This window comes from Anser cygnoides, chromosome 1 (assembly GCF_040182565.1).
Source record: "Anser cygnoides isolate HZ-2024a breed goose chromosome 1, Taihu_goose_T2T_genome, whole genome shotgun sequence".
In the NCBI taxonomy this organism is placed as follows: domain Eukaryota; kingdom Metazoa; phylum Chordata; class Aves; order Anseriformes; family Anatidae; genus Anser; species Anser cygnoides.
This window is the reverse complement of record NC_089873.1, coordinates 201,139,018-201,157,961: the sequence shown is the minus strand read 5'-3', so window position 1 is coordinate 201,157,961 and position 18,944 is coordinate 201,139,018. Positions and strand designations below refer to the sequence as shown.

General features: G+C 33.6%; 1 protein-coding gene across 4 annotated transcripts in view; it reads left to right on the top strand.

Moving 5' to 3' along the window:
• Nucleotides 1-18,944, top strand: part of DEUP1 (deuterosome assembly protein 1) — a 42,283-nt gene that overhangs the window by 6,303 nt on the left and 17,036 nt on the right. For 2 of the 4 annotated variants that reach the window (XM_048076510.2, XM_066989893.1), the window contains 6 exons: nucleotides 2,370-2,541; nucleotides 3,875-3,970; nucleotides 8,797-8,931; nucleotides 11,846-11,959; nucleotides 14,365-14,577; nucleotides 18,331-18,467. In XM_048076510.2, coding sequence (XP_047932467.2) covers nucleotides 2,370-2,541; nucleotides 3,875-3,970; nucleotides 8,797-8,931; nucleotides 11,846-11,959; nucleotides 14,365-14,577; nucleotides 18,331-18,467 — 867 coding nt within the window. The remainder of the gene's footprint in view (nucleotides 1-2,369; nucleotides 2,542-3,874; nucleotides 3,971-8,796; nucleotides 8,932-11,845; nucleotides 11,960-14,364; nucleotides 14,578-18,330; nucleotides 18,468-18,944) is intronic. The other 2 variants (XM_066989894.1, XM_048076511.2) reach the window with 2 other exon arrangements.

Here is an 18,944-nt window from a genome sequence, read left to right as displayed (position 1 = left end):
CATGTGATAAAGATAAGATAGAGGTAGGTATTCTAAAGAAAATAGTAGAGCTGTGTATTGGGGCAATTTATGAATATAATCTCTTATTAAATCAAACAAAAATACTTAAAAGCAATTAAAACTAGAACAGGAAACAAGAAGGGTATTAAAAAGTTAGAAGAAGCAGAAAAGAAAGTTTATTAACTAATATGAGAAGGACATATGCAAATAACAGATGCCACTAAAGAAAATTGTGACGAAAGTAGATGTTTACTTGCTGAAAGTGAAGTGAAAGAGATGCTGTTCCTGAAAAGTTTAATGATTCAATACAGTATTCCACTTGTTAAAAACAATCAGCGAAAGATTTTTCTTCACTCCTGTGAGATAAATGCCACTTTTGGTACTTAGTATAAAAGTATCTCTGTCTCACATCCTATGGGCTCTGAACACAATAAAAATGCTTAGAAGTTGTGGGATTTTCAAAGAAATACAAGGTTGATAAATATAATTTCATTTCAAGAAATGACAAGAAGTGAGCATTACAGTGGTGAGTAAGTCTGCCAAAGGTTTTTATCAAAATACTGTCTTAACTATTTCTGATCTGGTATCTCAGTTTAAGTAAACTGAGGTCAAAAAGAAGTTTTTAATGACTTACAGATAATGATTTTTGGTGATGTGTGATTACTCATAGTGATAGAGGATAATCTGATTTTTTTTTTCCTATATAACTTGATGAAAATTAACTTTTATAGAAACTTAATAGGCACTCAGACATAGTTAAGGAATTTGCTCAACAGCTAAGTCTTCTTTATAGCAGTCCAAAACCAGCCTTGAGTGTTAATGGAATAAAATTCCCCTGCTTTATTATATGGAGAGGAATTAGGCAGGAGTGTACGTGGTCTCCTTTCTTTTTCCCAAACCCTAGAATCCTAGGTTAAATGGATAAGAAGCAGTAAATCAGAAAAATAAAATAGCTAGGAACATTTTAATAAACAGTTTAATTATCTTGTGATTTTCTTTTTCCTAACTGGAGTATTTCACTGCAAGTTTTATAGAACCATGAGTTCTAGAAAAATTCTGACTTTTAACGAAATCATTGCAATTCTGCAATGCCAGGTATAAATTCACAGATTCAGAGAAACTCTCAGTTCAGAAAACAATTGAGTTTATTAGGCAATAAAGTCTCCAAAATACTTACAGAAAAAAATCTCATATATAGAGAAGAACAGTATAATTTAGACTTACAACACTCATTTCTACAAATAAAATTTAGAGTGCAGAAATAATTGTGCAATTTCTTGCATAAAAAGTATCCAGAACCAAATATTCTATAATGTATATCTTTACTTCATTTTTTTTCTTATGTTCATCATCAAATACAAAGTTTGAATTTACATGGAATAAAGAAAGCTTCATATTATTCAGATGCTTTTTATGTATCTGCTAAATAGTGTACGCCATCTGATTTAAACAGTTTGACACTGTCCAGTGTTTAATTTTGTAAGATTAATATGCTGTGCCTCCGTAAGGGTAAGTTTAAGAGGGCAACTTTGACTGCTTTATGTTTCTGATATACCTGTATATTCTGTATATATTCTAATATATATATTAACTATATACCATTATTTTGATGCTTATGACACATCATATTCCTAAGGGAGTGACATAAAAAATATTCTATCACTGGCAATGAAGTTATGGTGTAAGGGATGTATTCCAAATTTAACCTCAGAAGTTTGGAAAAATTCTAATGTTTATGTTAAAACCAGCACGTGGTCTCCCAAAGATAAGTTCATTTTCAAAATGCGCTCACTTCTGTGGTTCCTAATACAATTAAACCTTACTAGTATTATAGAAGTTGTCTTTTTATTTAAGTCCATTTTCCACGAAGAGATTGGGAAAACAGAGTGTAAAAGTAGAACTAGCAATCAAGAACAGTGGCTAGCTTTCAAGCCAACTGTTTAATAACTTCCTCCAGCACACTGCCTCCATCATTACTCTATCCTTAGTGGAAAGTCCTGTGCGCATGTGCAGCTTAATATTCGGATTGTCCTACTATTGTCCTTTTAGGTTTAAGCTTGGAAACCTTCTACTTAACTTATGCTCATTTGAGAGCTCCTACCTGACAGAGTGAGAGGATATCAAACAGCCTTTAAGCTAGGCAAAAGATCCACAATGAAGTGATCCACAAATATTCTGATTTGGACTTCAGGCAAATTTAAGATTTAGTTTTTGAGGGCATCATTTAGCTTTTCCATATCTTTCTTTCTGATGTTGAAAAGTGATGATTTTTATCAGAAGTAAAATCAAGTCTTAGCAATATAAATACAGATTTATTTTCTGCCTTACTCTGTATTTGAAAAAATAAATCTATTTTTTATTATTACTAGAGCCCCTCCGTGTGACACTCAACTTCAGGAGTTACTGCATCAAATTGACATCACAGTAAACGGCAAAAAAGTGGAATGGGAAAGAAAGATGAAAGCTTTGGAAGCAAAGATGGATATCCAGGATCAAGAACTAGCAAGAGCCCAAAGCAAACTGGATCAAAAAGGTCAAGAGGTATTTTAAAATGTCACATTCTATAAAGTATTTATTCTGAGAGGTAGTTAATAGTACTCTCAAAATGCTCTATAAGTAGGCTTGTTTGTTCTATCATGTAAAAATACCAAACAGCCTTTAAAGGTCACTAATTACTCTTACCGTTTTGTTTTAAAGTGTGCTTCAGTTCTGAAAAGTGTTTGTAAAAATGTCATTGAAAGTCCCGTGATTCTTCTATTTCCCTGAAGTCTAAATCAAATAGTTTAGTTGTAAAAAGATAATGTGATTTTTTTTCTAATACTTCTAGTTTCATCAGAAATTTTAAAAGGAAATGTACAGTTCAAAAGTTTGACAAAATTATGTCTTTGTAATTCATGTTTATACTCCATTTTTATCATTTTACACTCTGTACTGGCTAAACGTTAATTTTATTATTAATAATGGAGATTTGAATTATCACCACTTAGAATTGCTTATCAAACTGAAAACCCCAGCGTACCTGACGTCATCTGTACTTCCCAGTCATGTCTGCTGAATATTCATTCAGAAGTATTTGTGACTCCTAGCATGACATTCAGCTCTGGTTCAAGACGTCTGAAGTTAAGTGTTTACACATAGGTGTCCTCTTGTGAGCTAGTTGTCTAAACTGCCAGTGGGAGTCTTGAAAATGCTATCTCACTCCCTAATGAGCAATTACAGGAACTTGCCCTTTGTCATTGCAGTCAGAGGAGCCAAGAGAATAACTCAGCTAGCCAATCCTCAAAACATCAATTTATTTGCCCATGCACAGATGTTATCTGAAATATTTTAGCATATTCCAACTGGCTTCCAGCTGCCTCTCCAGAGAAACTTAGGTGTCATGTGTGCTCTTTGTCATATTTCTCAGATCTTTGTGAAAATCTCAGATAATTCAAGATATGTCAAATAGCACTGTACTTAGGGAAATGAAATAGGTCTAAAATGTCTCCTGATAATTTGAGCATAAGTAATTGAAAGTAATTTATATGATTATATAAACCATTCAAACAAAATTTTCACACTGGGGCACAGCAGTTCATTTATGTGGTTGGTTCAGAAATGCTTTCATTAAAGAGTCTTGACAGACTTCTACTGTATTATCATTAAATCATAATGTAACCATACAATGAGATTTTTTACTGTAAAATCCCTATCTTGATGTTGCTGCCATCTGGGTTTGTGGTGTCCAGATTTATTATTAAGTTACTGAATGAATACATATTTTTAATACTTACCTTTTATGCAACAGTCTTTCGAAATTTCAAATGACTTTCAAAAATAATGTAGATTGGAACACTTCAGAAAAGGTAAAGGTGAATGCTTATTCTAACTGTAGGTGGGACTACTTCAGCAGAAACTGGAAAACTTACAGAAAAATAAGTATGAAATGGCTCAGAGTTATGAAACGCAGCTTCATGCACTGAAATCTCAAGTAAGGAAAATGTCAGTTTCGTTATCTTCTGATTGCATTATAAAAACTTATACATGCCTAATGGTATAGATTTTATGGATTTTGTAAAACATTTATGGATTTGGGAAAGATGAATTGTGTCATGCTAATAATGATGACTACAACTTCTTACTTGGCTCCATTGTCATTACTATACTGACATGTCCAAACTCTTTGGAAGGATCTTGATGTGATTATGACTTCTGTTATGAAGACAAGTATTAGATTTTCTGACTATGGACTAATAACCTAAAACCTTGGTGAATTAATAGAACAGATAATTAGATTCATGCTAATAAGACTGGGATGCACATTAGGGATTTGAAGACCTAAACTGCTCTCGTCACATCTTTGCTACAGATCTTTTCTCAGTTTAGTTTGCCTGCTTCACGGGGATTATTAAAGAGGCCTGATCATTTTCCATAAGGGAACATAGTATCAAAACTACAATAACCTGGAATATTGTTACTGTGGATTTGTTTTGCCTTTATTTATTGACTGTTCGCTCTGTGCCTGTGCTTTTGTTCTTCGTTATTTTCCACTTCAGTTACAAATTTAAATTCTTAGCAAGCTTGAGCCTATTCTAATTCTCAGATTTTAACAAGTTAACATCCAAAATTCTAATTTTTTTCCTGCTATTCTAGTGTTTCCTTCACTGAATTCTCCTACCATACATTTAGTAATTAAAATTTTCCAGCTATCACACTTCCCACAGAATTGTCTTAGATTTTTAAATTGGAAATTATTATTTTCATTTAGAGGTGATAACACTTCTTGCCCACAATCCATCAAACCAATAAATGTATAATTTACTTTAAAGATTGTCTTTTCTTTCATTTATTTTTTCTTTTATATGTGGAAACTGATTTGGCAAACAGTTCTGAGAGTAAGCAGAGACTGTTTTGGTTAATATGTAATTAACACTTTTAATCATTTGGGAAAGTGGCTAGAAACAAAAGCTGTTTTATAGTTTGCACATATTACAGAGAAAGAAACAATGTCTAACATGGTTGTTGAGAAGTTAAGCAAGATACAATGAAAAATGGTGTGATGTTTTACTTATAAGTTGTACAGTGCCTTTAGCAGTACAAAACTGTCCCCAACACTGTAGCAGATTGCTCTTTCCTCATCCTTTGTCACATTTCCTGCAATATATTTCACTTCTTAGATTTTTTTTATCTCATGCTAAAAATGTCTGCTTTTAAGTTACATGTTGTTGCTAAGATCTTCACTGTTCTTTATGAAATTTAGACTCTGGGTCATTTTTCATAAATCTTTTGATTTTGAAGTTGTTACTTACCCTACACGTCCTTCTCAGGAGCAAATACAATTTGTTTTCTCTTTATGTTTGTTTGGTTTTTTTTGATTGATTGATTGTTTGTTTTAAAGTATCTGACACTTCCTAACCTTCAAGTTTCTCTCTGTGTACCTGGTTACACTTCTTGCCAATATTCTCCTTTTTAGTTTCCAGACTGACCACCTAACCTTTCTCTGAGTGCCCTGATTGCTTCTCCTTTTGTCTTTATGCTAGAAGTTTAGATTTCTGGCTCTTAAGAATATACATCACTTTCCCAACCGGTGTCACCCACCACTTCCTTCTCTTTCAGTCATCTTATTTTATCAAAGGTTCTAGCACGGATGCCATTTGCATTTCATTTTCCAGTGCCTATTCCTCCCTTCCACCAGCCTTAATTCTTCATGAGGTATCCATCCTGTACACAGTGACTGAAGAAGTAAACTGCAGGTGCCTAAGCTAGGAAACCTTCCTAGATTCTCAGTGAGATAAACAGGAAGTTCACCTGTCAAAACAATTCCAAATGCTTGTGTTACTCAGTAGTACTGTCCCACTCTGCTGTTCTAGCTTTCACCAAATCTCCTTATTAAGTTTCTTTCTTAAATGACAGTGCTGCGCAGTCTTCACTATAGAATGACTTTAATGTCCTCAATTTTAGGCTGCACAAACTCATATCTAAAATATTGAGCTCCACTGAGAATATTAATCTTTGCCCTGTGTCCTTTGTCTCCTTTCTTTTGGTTCTTATCTTCACTTGAAAGTTACACCTCCTTCTACACTGTATATTTTTAAGAGCTACAATTTAATTTTGCACATACGGCATGTTACTGTTTACCCAGTAGCACGGTGTTTTCTGTGCAGATGTTTTCTTAGAATCTCTCACAATTTTTGTTCCACCCTGATCTTAATAGAAACAGTAAGGATTGCTTTTTCTAGCTATAAGAAAGTTAAGGCCATTCAGAACAAATTTCTCCATGATAACACTGCTTCTGTGGACCTCAGTGCTTTTTACCCTTGATACTAATAAAAGCAGCTGTTTAATGAGTAACATTCCCACAGAATTCATTATGTGCTTGCCGAATGCAGTAAAACCTTTTCTTTATTATTTTTTTTCCTATTAGGGAATTAATTCCTGCTATGTAACCTGAAACTCTTAGGCCACACTGTTGCACTCATCCAAATATACAACATTTTGTCATAATTAAAAAAGCAAAAATTTTAGGGGATTATCTCTATTACTTCTCTCTCTTTTTTTTTTTTCTATAGAGATACTTAGTAGTCAATGACGTTTTGAAAATGAGAGAAAACCTTCAGCAAAAGAAAAAGAATCCATTCTTGCTCTAAGAACTTTAACAACTAAGTGCATTTAAAAGTTAAATGTCTAAGTCTGAGATACCTCAGAATCGATGGAAGGAATTGGACACCCCTAGAATATAATGCATTTCAGTGTCTGATGAGAATTTAAGATAGCTGAAATGTCTAAGCATTTGGAGATAGTTCTTTCTAACTCAGAGTAGCTCAGGCTTGGATGTCTAACTTTCAGAAATCTGAACTTACATGAATCTCACCCTAGAAGTCACTAAAATTCACTCCTTCTCCGCCCCCCAAATGGGAGGATTCTTGGCTTTTAGTCTAGTTTCTGGTCAGGATAACATTCATACTATAATCTTTCTTAAGTATCCACATTTCATTAAATTAATCAAATATAAAAACTCATTTTTTTCTCATTTTATGTGTTCCATTTTAGATTGATTTGCTGAAGTGTTGAAGTCCTACATTTCCTAGCCTTTTTAGTGTGACCAGTCTAGTACCGGTCTTCATGTGGATTTGCTCTTCCCAGGCAGTTTCCATATGCCATCGTATACTCAAGAGCAGAACTCCTGTTAGTTGAAAACAGATATCTTTCTTCCAAAGGCAGTGAGTTCCATGTTATATGAGCTTGGATAATCTGACACATTTTAAATCCCACCCCTTTTTCCATCTCACCTGTGTTCTCTGGCAAGGTCTATTTCAAATATAGACAACATCTCTGGAAGACTTTTAATTTCATTAAAAGGTGAGCTTTCAGCTCTGTAAGTCCATGTTATAAGATTTCTATTCAGAAATTCCAAGTTGGTCAGATCTATTCCTGGGTCTCGCCATTTCATGACACTTCCTAGTTTACGACTGCCTACCTGCTGGTCAGCTTTTCAATTCTTTTCACTATTCCCTATTACAGGTTCCTCAAATAATCTCAAATATCTCTAGGAGGTTTCCAGATGATTTCTTAACTCCCATTTCTGTTCTCTGTATTTTCTGGACCTTCTTGGCCTTCTGTGCAGACCTCAATTACTCATTCATTGGTTCAATAAGATTCCATTTCAGTTTTGTTATTTTTTCCCCTTTGGGAGTAATTTCTTTTCCAGACAGTAGTTCACCTTAGAGCAGAACAAAAATATGAAGTTTTATGGATTTTGTTTGATTAGGCAAAAAAAAAAAAAAATCATGTTAGAGTGAGAATTTTTAAAGTGAAGCCCTAATTATTACCAAGAATATAAACTGTCATATATAACCTGAATTTAAAAGAACCAAAAAACAAGAGACATGAGCAGTATTCACAGTTGTAAGCTTCTTTTCTAGTCAACATTCTTTGCAAAGTTCTTTCACTTAGCTTTCCTCAAGATCATATATTTAGTGTTTCCTTTGATAATGTCCTTGGTTTTCTTTTTTTCCAAAACCAGATATACATATCTTTGAGCAACCTGATGTGGTAGGAGGTGTCCCTGCCCATGGCAGAGGGGTTGGAATTAGATGGTCTTTAAGGTCCCTTCCAGCCCAAGCCATTCTATGATTCTATGATCTCTACCAGACAATGGCAGTTTCTACTATATCAAACCTATAAATGTCCACTAGCTTGTGTAGTGCAGCAAACTGTTCAGAATGGCCATTCCTCTGAAGAGGCCGGTACCTTCTGAAGATGCTGCTACTTCTGCTGGTACCTTCCATTCTTTTTCTCTGACTCCGAAGCCATGCTTTCATGGTAAGATCAATAGGCAGAACAGTATTTAGGGTCCAGTTCTCATAGACACTCTTTGGTGCTTCCTGATTCTGGAAGAAAACAATCATCTGATCCATAACATTTCAACAGTTTTTGCAATAGAAGAGAAACATTCAAGTTTAAAATATGTTAATGATAATCCTTCATTCTGGTTAGCGAAGCACCCTTTAAAAATGTCAACACAAGATGGCAGTAAACAAGTGTAAAACATTTCATATAAACAGCAGAGGAAATGACACTATGGATAATAGTACCATAAAAAACTTCGGCAGAAGTATCTGTCAGATGAACCCATCTGAACAGTTAGTTAACCTTTATGTGAGATCTTAGCCGTGTTCATCTAAGAAATTAATTTTATTAATTGATTCTTTGTTGTATTGATTAAATATTTAGATTGTTGAAGTTGCATAAAGAAAACCTTGCCCACATGGTCAGCCTTGACAGATTCTGCATGTTCACTTCTGCTTTCATTTTTAGTTTTCAAAGCTGACACATAGTTATGAAAAGCTACGGTTACATCAGTTAAAACAAAAAAATCTTCAAAGTAGAGGAAAATGTGAGGAAAGCCTAGAGACACCATTTGAATTGAGTAACTTAAACAAGAAACTGGAGGTAAGAATATTTTGTCATTATATTCTACTTTTAATATCCATTTAGAATTAATTTGTTGATTTCAGTCAAAACTTTAAATTTCTGCTTATTCTACAAAAGTTATGAAATTTTCTTCAACTGGCAAGAAAAGGTGCATAGTTTGATATCCAGGTATTGTTCCTTCACTCAAGTTTTAGTAATGTTTTTAGTAGCTTTGAGTTAATAGACATAATTTGCTTCATAAATGTATCTACATACATAGATAAATTTTACTTCCTTCCTTATTAATATATTTAAACTGAACAATATCCATTGAGGCTTGAGAGTTTTTACATATGCAGGATATTGTCACATGATACCTACCATTAATTTAGGTTTGTAGACTTCAGGACAACTTTGTGTAGGGCTGGATAGAAAAAGGATTTAGGATTGAAAAACTGCTTGTTATACACATATCTTGTCAGCACCTATGTGCCTGAGGCAATCCACAGCCTAGGTCTCAGTATCTGATTTCCCTAGGTCACACATTAGGAAGGATAAGGCACTTAAAAATACAGTCCACAGAATCCAATATACTGAGTGAGGGACTAGATAATATGTGATGCTGAGGGTAGGATTCAGTTACATTCCCTATCCATCCAGACACAGAAGGGATTTTAGGACTTATTCTTGGATACAAGAAGACGGTGATCTCTGATCAGAATTCCCAACCATGACTTGTCATAGTTTGAGTTTACGTTGTGATCTGTGGAATAATCAAATATTTACTGGGCCAATAGGAGAACTAGCTAGCACAGAGAAATGGCATGTATAGGCTGTGCCTCTGTATGGTGGCTTCTCCTTAAATACTCATGGGTACATTCGCTGGCTCAGAAACTTGGATCCAGTCTCACCTCTGATAACTGAGCAATCTAATCTCTAGCTGTACTAATTTTCCTTTCTTCTTCCTTACTTATCCAATATATTTTCTAATATCCTATGCAAAGTGAAACTTCAAAAGGAGGAATTCCAGAGCCTGATGAAAATTAGTATATAGTTTATTATGTAGAAAAATAACCTGGGAAGACTCTGGTTCAGATTGTGTTTGAAGAGACGTTGGAAGATTATTAAACCAAGTCTTCCCCATTTTAGGAGAACAGTCTAACCACTAGTCTCATGTAGCATAGAAGGATCAGAAAAAAAAAATAAAAATTCTCTGGCTATCCTTTGCAGAGAGCATGATGAAGTACTGTGTGCTTCAAGCATTTACTACACTATGTCCTGTAGGGAAAGTAAGCAGAGGAAACTGGTGGAAACAGCGTGAGCTAGTTACTTAGCTATTAAGCATTTTGAAGACTTAGAGGCTCATGATTTAGATTTATGTAAATTTATGCTGTAGATAGTTCAAATACTTAGAGAACTTCTCAATCAAAAAAAAAAAAAGATCTAATAGATTTTAAGTACTTTCATAATACTTAAGCTGCAGTTAAGCAGGATTTTAGGATCTATATTTTGAACTTGCCTATCTTCTCTGTTACGCTGTAGGATATAGGACACATAAATGTTGATGTCTCTTCCACATGGAAGAGTCCTTGTCATCAGAAAATCTGCTAGGCCTTGGACTTCAGCATAGCTGCCAACATGTGCTACTACAAGAATAATAAATGGGTTATACATCCATTGTTGACTAAATATATCGCTACTGTGAAACTGTCTGATCCAGCTAATTTGAGAATGACCTTATTCAAGATTGAAATGTGAAAATAATGTGACACAGTGCTATCATTTGATTAATTATGCAGTATGAAAAATGAGTGCTTGGAATATATACAGCAAATTCTAGTATTCAGGAAATAATTACGGTGCTGAAAATCTACTAAGCTCAGCAGTGCTTTAGTAAGGCCTTGAATCTGCAGTCCTCATTTAGTAGTCTGAAAGTCCTTTTGTATCACATTTTGCTAAAAGGGAAAGATTTTAGTTGGTTTAAAGTACCAAAGCAGATATTAGGAAAGCTAAGACTTGTATTAATGTATGTTAGAAAGCATTTGATTTTATTTCATTTGCAAAGAAATTCTTATTTTTTAAAACTCAAGGAATGTGCCAATTTTGCCATAATTATAAAAACTCATCTACCTTTTGGGGACCAACAATTCCATTGTGAAGAAGGAAATTTTTATAAAAGCTTATAAAACAGTATACTTTTATTTTGGTAACTCTTCATGCAAACAAAAAGTGCAACAACTTTAGTAATTGTGGAGTTCTACTTATTTGGTAGGATACTACCTTTAAATACCAGTCATGAACATGCAAGGTCTGATATGATACAAAAGGAAATTCAGATATAGTGTAAATAGGAATATAAATACAAATACAAGACCTGATATACTAGAATTTGTTAAACAAGTTTTTATTTAAACTAGGTGAACTTAGGTGAAAAATTTGGAAGCTGAAGCAGCAATTGAAAAGAGAGCAAGAAGTAAAATTTATTCACTGTAGCGGCTGCCCTCCTTGTTCAAGAAAAAGAACAAAAAAGAAGGCACTCAAAACATTTGTCTGAATATTAAGGGTTTGATCAATGCTGATTACTCTACTTTACTTTAAACTCACAGGAACTACCCTCCAATAAAATTGGTTGTTTACTGTCACAACTCTAAGATCTACCCTAATTTTAAGTGACTTGAAATATTTTATCATTTCTATACAATGATTATGTTTACCACTCAAATTTTTCAGATTAACAGCCCTTAAGAATTTTTTTCTGGTGAGGATGGCTGGCGGCTGGATGGCTTTTTTCGTATAATTGTTCCTTTTATCTTCTTTCCAAGATTATGGAAAGACTATGTATTAACTATAAAACTGCATTTTTCTTAGAACCATACAAGTTACAAAATTATTTAGATTAAGGAAAAGAAGTAATTCTACCTCTATTCAGTAACTTTGTTTTGCTGTCTTTCAGGAATTTAAAGCAAAATCAAGAGAATGGGATAAGAAAGGGACAATCTGCCAAAATCATCTCATTTATTTAGATGCTCAGCAAAAATTATTGTCTGAGAAATGTAATTTATTTCAGGTAAAATAAGAAGCTTTAGAAGGAAGATGAGAATTAAATGAGCTGTTAGTTCAGCTAGTATTATTTAAAACTTATTTTTAAAAATTTAAACACTAATAAGCTTATAGTGAGTATCAAAAATTAATATGGATACATTGTTTTAAGGCAAATCCATACTGAAAGATCTGTTGATACATAAAGTTATTTTTATTTTATTTTTCTCATTTAACGTGAATAAATATCATGATGAAAATTAGAATATTTCTGATAAAGATAACTGCAAAATGCAATACACATTCCTTTTTACTTTTTCAAGTATACTGTGGGCATACTTTTATCTTCTATGCTATCTATTAATATACAATTAATTGCGATGACAAGTTATTGATAAGTATCTTACAAAGTAAGCAGTACATGCCACTACTATGTTGGCTGAAATATAAATTTCCCTCAAATCTAAGGTATCCCTCACTTTCTGAAGATCATAAATAAACAGTATAATTTATACAGAAATTTGAATTCCTATGTGCTGCTCCAAAATCACACTTGGAAATGTTTGTTGGATCACTTATCCCTTTTTGATCATATTTTTCGGCTTTCAAGTTACCATGGCTGGCTTTGTGATCCTTTTTAACTTGCCAATTTGCTTATTACTTTTTTTTTTTTTTTTACATTGCCTATTGATCTAGCGTATTTTTATTTTTTTAATTCCTTCCATTCCAGAATAAAATATTGATTTCATGGTGTCTTGATAACATACCCTGCTCTGAAAAAAAATCAAGAAATAACTAAAAAAATAATGGGTCTACAAGACAGCTCAATAATGAAGTACAGGGAAGCCAATTACGTTGCTGACTGGTAATCCTCTTTTCCACTGGGACTAAGCTCATTGGATCTTAATCTAGTGAAACACTTTCTTAATGATTCATATGAGACTCTTTACCCTTATTCAGCATTTCCAAGGATGACAGTTACGTTTCATTTACAGATGCTGAAAGCACTATATTGCAATTATTGAACTTTCATACAAATGTGTGAAAAAAAAGCAAGGCTTTGACTAGACAAATCTACTGACTGATGTATGTGGAGGTGATTATATAATTAGACGAGTCAAAATAGATTGCACAAGATGATCACATCTTTCTTTCAAGGCTCACATGACTGTCATCAGTGAACTTTCTTTGAAGAGAGCTTTCATTGTAACTGCAACATCACACTGGCTAGTTTATTAATTACAAAGCTGATGAAGTGTTTCAAAAGCATTAATTTGTCCTGTGTTTTTGCCCCAAATTCCTTTTCTTTGAGGTTTTTGATTTCCAGATGGAGACTTGCACTTTTTTTCACAGGATGCTTTGACATTATGGTATGTCAAACTCCATAATTTAGATTTCGGGGGACCTTAATTTATTATCTGCATAAATTAAAATTACCTGCCAATTTCTTTAGGCTTTTTATTTAATATGCAGCCAGTGGCCACTTCTACTTATGTGTTCAGCCAACACAAATTATGAGAACTTAGTGAAATCAAGAGAGTCTAAAGAATGCTTTTTTGCAGTCCCAAATAAAGTATTTGTAGCACGACTACTTATGTTTAATGTAAGTTTTCTTGCTCAACTTGATCTCTGCACATGATATATGTTTTGTAGGTTTTATTTTGTCATCATTTTTCAGCTAATTCTCAGTCTTCTGAAAGATTACTGCTACTGTGTCCCAGTAGGAGGATCCATATGGGTTTTTTAAACAGTTACTGTAGGTATTTTGGTTCTTCACAATGCCCATGAATTCACAAATACCACCAAGACCAATTTTCTCAAGTTTTGTTTCTAGGACTCTTTAATCAGTACAAGAAACTGAATGGAGTTTGTGACTGCTTCCAGAGATGCCAAATGTGCAAATGATTTTTCCACAAGATTAAAGATAATGATATCAAGGAAGTACAGTTACTGTAGTAACTGAGCTGTTTATACATAAACTATGTACTACTAGCCTTCTAGTCAAAGGTTAATACCAATCCTGGGGCACATACACACAACTCCTACTGAGTTCACTGTATCAAAGAGCAACATTTCTCCCCAAAATTTTTATAGTTAACTGCTTTGAGTTAGGTCATTGTAATCACCCTTTTACATTTGGGGCTAATTAATATTAAGTGCTAGGAAAAAACACAACAGAGGAGAAAAATCCTTGAAAAAGTCTGCAACCTCGTAAGTTTCTGAAACATTCTCATGGAAGGTAAGGAACTTGAGGCTCAAAGAAGATGATATCCTTTTGAGAAGTAATGCAAACTGTTCTAATGGTGCCATCTTTTCTGAGAAAAACCTGGTGAAAAAGATGAAAATAGCTTCATGATTTTAGTAGTAATGGTTTGACCTAACAATATAGATATAATTATTTAATTTCATTTAAAGGGTTTTATTGTTTTATAGAAGCAGACCAAGAGTTATCAATTCCAGATAAGCAATAAGAAACAGAATCAAGAAGAGGTAATTGCATATGGCCATCCTGCAAGTGAAAAGGATGAGTTAATTACTGAAAAGCTAAAGGCAGCTGTGAATGAAATAACAATATACAGGAACAGACTACAAGAGGAAAATCTGAAACTCCAGGAGGATCTAAAAATGTTCCAAAAACAGTGCCAGGTAATGATAGTTTTTCTTTTCTGTAACTACTGTAGTAAAAATGTTGGAGCATTAATTACTTACAAGTATACTTTCAAAAGTGGTACTGGGATGCCTATATAAAAGATCTGTACATGCATCATATATAAATTTTTTGCAGGAGCACAGAATGAGCTGTGAACAGTAAATTTTTATTAAGTAATACATGAAAACAAAGATGTGTGATATATAGTAGCACATTTTATTCATATCTGTTTATCTAGATTTTTATACCTTTCCTATACCTGTAGCAGACGGAGAGTGAATTTTTTAATTCACTTGGTTCCTTGTATAAAAATTACTTCTATAAAATTTCTTTATCTGGTTACCTCTTTTTGTACAAACTGTCCTATACCTACTAAATATTTATATTCAAAAGTCTATGGTATACCTTATTGCTGTAAGAATATTTTTCAGTGCAATGAATTTCTAAGTTGCCAGGCATGTGAAGATCCATCAGTTTTTATCTTATCTCTAGTTTACTGTGGTTTTTTTTTCAACTGATATATGAAGACAGCTATTTGGGTCTCTTCTTTTGTTCATAATCTATGAATTCTGACAAGATTGAGATAATACAAGATCTCTTCAGGCTTTTTTATTAGTGAAGTTTGAAACAGATCCGGAATAAGATTCTCATTTCTATATTTTTCTGGTCACATACCTCTGCTTATTTATTTAAGCTCTTCAATATTCAGTAATATATAAAGAGAACTATAGTGACTTTAACTCTTTCTCTGGAAAGATAATCTATTTCTCTTAATAGACAACCTTACTGAGTTTTAACTTCAGTTGCAATATGCTTTACAGTAATTAACATATACGTGGTGGAGATTATTTTCAGGTGTTGTCAGAACAACCAAGTTTTGCACACATGACATTTATACATTTAATTCACACATATTTAGAGTGGAACAAAACATGGAGAATGGAGCAGGGGGGTAGATGTTGTAGAGAGTACATTTAGAGAGTAGACGGCATTGTCTGTGATGTAGCCTTCTTTAAGAAAATCTTTAGGCAACAGTTTTTTTGGAATTGTGTGAACAGAATGTGAAGATGTTTTAGTTGGAAGTGAAGCTAGGTACATGTAACGCTATTGGCTAAAGAGCAGAAAGGTACAGAATAACTCTGGTGTTCTTGTGAGATAACTGCTGTGTTAGTTAGAAAAGCTGCATTTGCAAACAGCTGCAGAAGGGGACATTGTTGTAAAGTTGATATATGGTGAAAATAATGTCAGTATAAGCTAAGTGCTAACAGCTAGGAGACAATATTTTTTTAGGAATGTCTGTATGAGAAAGAAGGAAATGCAGGGCCTGTCGTCAGCCAGAAGGAGTAAGCAGGTTTGCGTGAAGGAATGCTGGGTGGAAGTTGAGGATAGCTGGACCTGATGTGGATGAAAGAGGGAGGAGTAGATGGGCATCTTGGTGGGGAGAAGGCTGGTTGCAATGCCTCAAGTCTTCTTTGCCTGCAACTATTTCATGTGTGCTTCTACCTATTTTTCTCATACTATTGATTAGCAAGAAAGAAGTGATAAAGTGAACTGTATGGAAGACCAGTTTGCTGGCTCTACAGAAAATACAAACTTAAGAAGATTCAAACTGAAACTACAGAGTATTTCTTTGCCGCGTGAATTGTCTGAAAAACTTGATTGCAGCCATGCACGAGAGGCAGCTTGAGAACATCACACAAAACTCTCAAAGTCTGCATTAAGTCAGTGGACACTAATTTATAGAGAAATATAGCATATGATTGTATTAAAAAGGTTGAACAGTGTTGAGTACAATTAGAACAGGAGCTGATCTCAAAAATTTTGAGACTTCCTTTTGATATCAAACATAGCAATCTAGTTAAGGAAAAATGTTCACAGAAGAAAAGAGAACATTTGGTAATTTTTTCAACTTGAAACAGTCTCTGAAAATGTAATATTTTATTGGATATTTTCTAAACAAAACCTTATCTTTTCTGGTTCAAAATTAATCTTAATTTTGGTATTTTAACAAAATGCAATAGATATTTCTGAAAATAATAAATGGTACATATCTAATTGATTTTTTGAAGTGATATATGAAACTCTTGACCTGAAATTCTGTTTCAATTATTATTGCTGCTGCTGCTGTGGCTGCTGTTATTCCTGGTACTATTGTAATTCATAGAAGAAAATACAATTTATGTAAATATGCATGTTGACTGCAGCCTGCCACAGATGATTCAACTTCTACCACACAGTTGTGCAGCATTTCCCTTATCCACCACATAATCCAATCAGAGATGTACACACACGCACCCTAAAAATTTATATATTATAAACTAATTGTGGCTGTCTCTTGAATGTTAATGTCATTAAGGTGATCATAAGGAAGTTTCTGCAGAGAATTTTAACAATTTATTACACTTTATTTCACTAGAATATGGCCACACTTCAATTTCTGAGTTTAAAAAGCTCTCTCAGCCTTAATTTAACAGAGGATGTGATGACTGAATCTGTATTTGCGGCCCCTAAAGAAAAAAAAACGAAGTTTCATATCTGTCTTCAGCAGCCCTTTCAGCCACAGGAAAACTACAGGCTTCTTGGAAGGAAGGTCATTCTAATATGAGGTTCTAAGGGAAATAAACCTTTGAAGTTCCTTGCTTGTGGAGTCATTTCTGGATTTCACTTTTTAGAGTTGTCTTTTGTTTAAAAGGTTTAAAAGCCTTATTTCTGCTTTTAAACATGGAAACTATATTAAAATAAAATGAAGAAATTACGATAAATACTAGTTTTTAGTGTAACAATTTTAAAGGCAAAGGATCAGCATACTTGGAAAATCCTTTTAACTGGAACATGCTTTTGGATCTTGGGTGAGAGAAAATAAATGTTCTCTGGGTTATTGTTATTGCAAGAATCTGATTATTGCAAGAATCTGATTATTGTTGCCACTTTTGTTGTTTGGCAGTTATAGTTCTAATTTCTTATCTTTAGTATGATTTTAGTGTATTTTTTGGTAATTGCTATAGGAAAGTAGATTTTATGATGTCAAATATAACGTGACAGACAACTTGATGATAGATCATCAGTCAGAAATGAAAAGTAAACTAGAGATGAGATTTGTGGAGTCCCTAAGAAAAATATTTTTATGATTGTGTGAAAATTTGGTGATGTTCATCTACCCAGGCAATTACCTCCATGGAGATAGAACATGGAGATAGAATTGTTTTGGAGATGATTGAGCGCATACAATATGCATACTTATACATATGTGTGTAAGTCTACAGGTATCTGCTCCAAACTTCCAGGCAACATTTAATGAAGATATGCACCTAATCCTGCGTTTCTATAGCTTTGTAGTTTCATGGTTTTAAAATTGGAAACGCTGTTATTAAAATGCAACATAAAAGTTACTTACGGCACTAATTCTTACATATGAAGCATGTTCAAGGGTGTAGAAGCTGTTTAATCAAGCAAACTATGTATTTTAGATGTATTTTGTGTGATAAAGAGCTTCTAAGTGGTGTCTCCTATGATAGTTTCAGAGACACGCATCGGAACTAAAGAATGTTCAGTATCTGGTTTTTAGATGGCATTTCTGGAGAAAGTAGCTGACGTGGAAGCAATACCTTCCTCAGAAACAAAGCTCAGAATACAAGCATTTATATCCTTTCATACACATTACACAGGTGTCAGAAATGATGCATTAAAATACAGCATTTTGAGTTACTACTCTCTCATTTGCCTATTTGTGTATTTGTTTGCTTCTTTAGAGCATGGAGGCCAGCTTTTTAGAAATGAGAAAAGAGCTGCAGTCACGCGATGCTCTCTGGAGAAGGATACATCTGGAATGCCAACAATTGCATACAGAATTATCGAAAATCAGAGAAATGCAGGAAGTTCAAATAAAGTACGTGTGCTAAAGAGAATGTTTAAATTAACAAGTACTACTAAGATAATAACTTTTTTTCTTGCCTTTGATTTAAATTAAGTCTGTTGAAAAAGATAGTTGGGATTCAAATGTCAGACTATTAAACAATTTTTGAATGAACATTTTCATATATGACGACTAAAGGCAGTATGTGCATTCTCTGTTAAAAGGTTCTTATATTGCGTAGATCTTTGCAAATCAATGTATTTAACCTATTTTATTTATATGCTTCAAGTGCCTTTCTATTTCTTGGCATTAAAACACTGAAAATCATGCAATTAAGATTCTTCCTAATCTTCTATGAGTAAAATGTTCATCTTGTTATGGTTTATCTAATCTACCGTAACTGTCTTAGAACACATGAAATACTAATCGACAAGAAATTTCAGGGTTCTTTCTGCACACACTTCCCTTGTCCTTAATCTCTAGAAATCTCCCAAGATCCAACCTGATTTA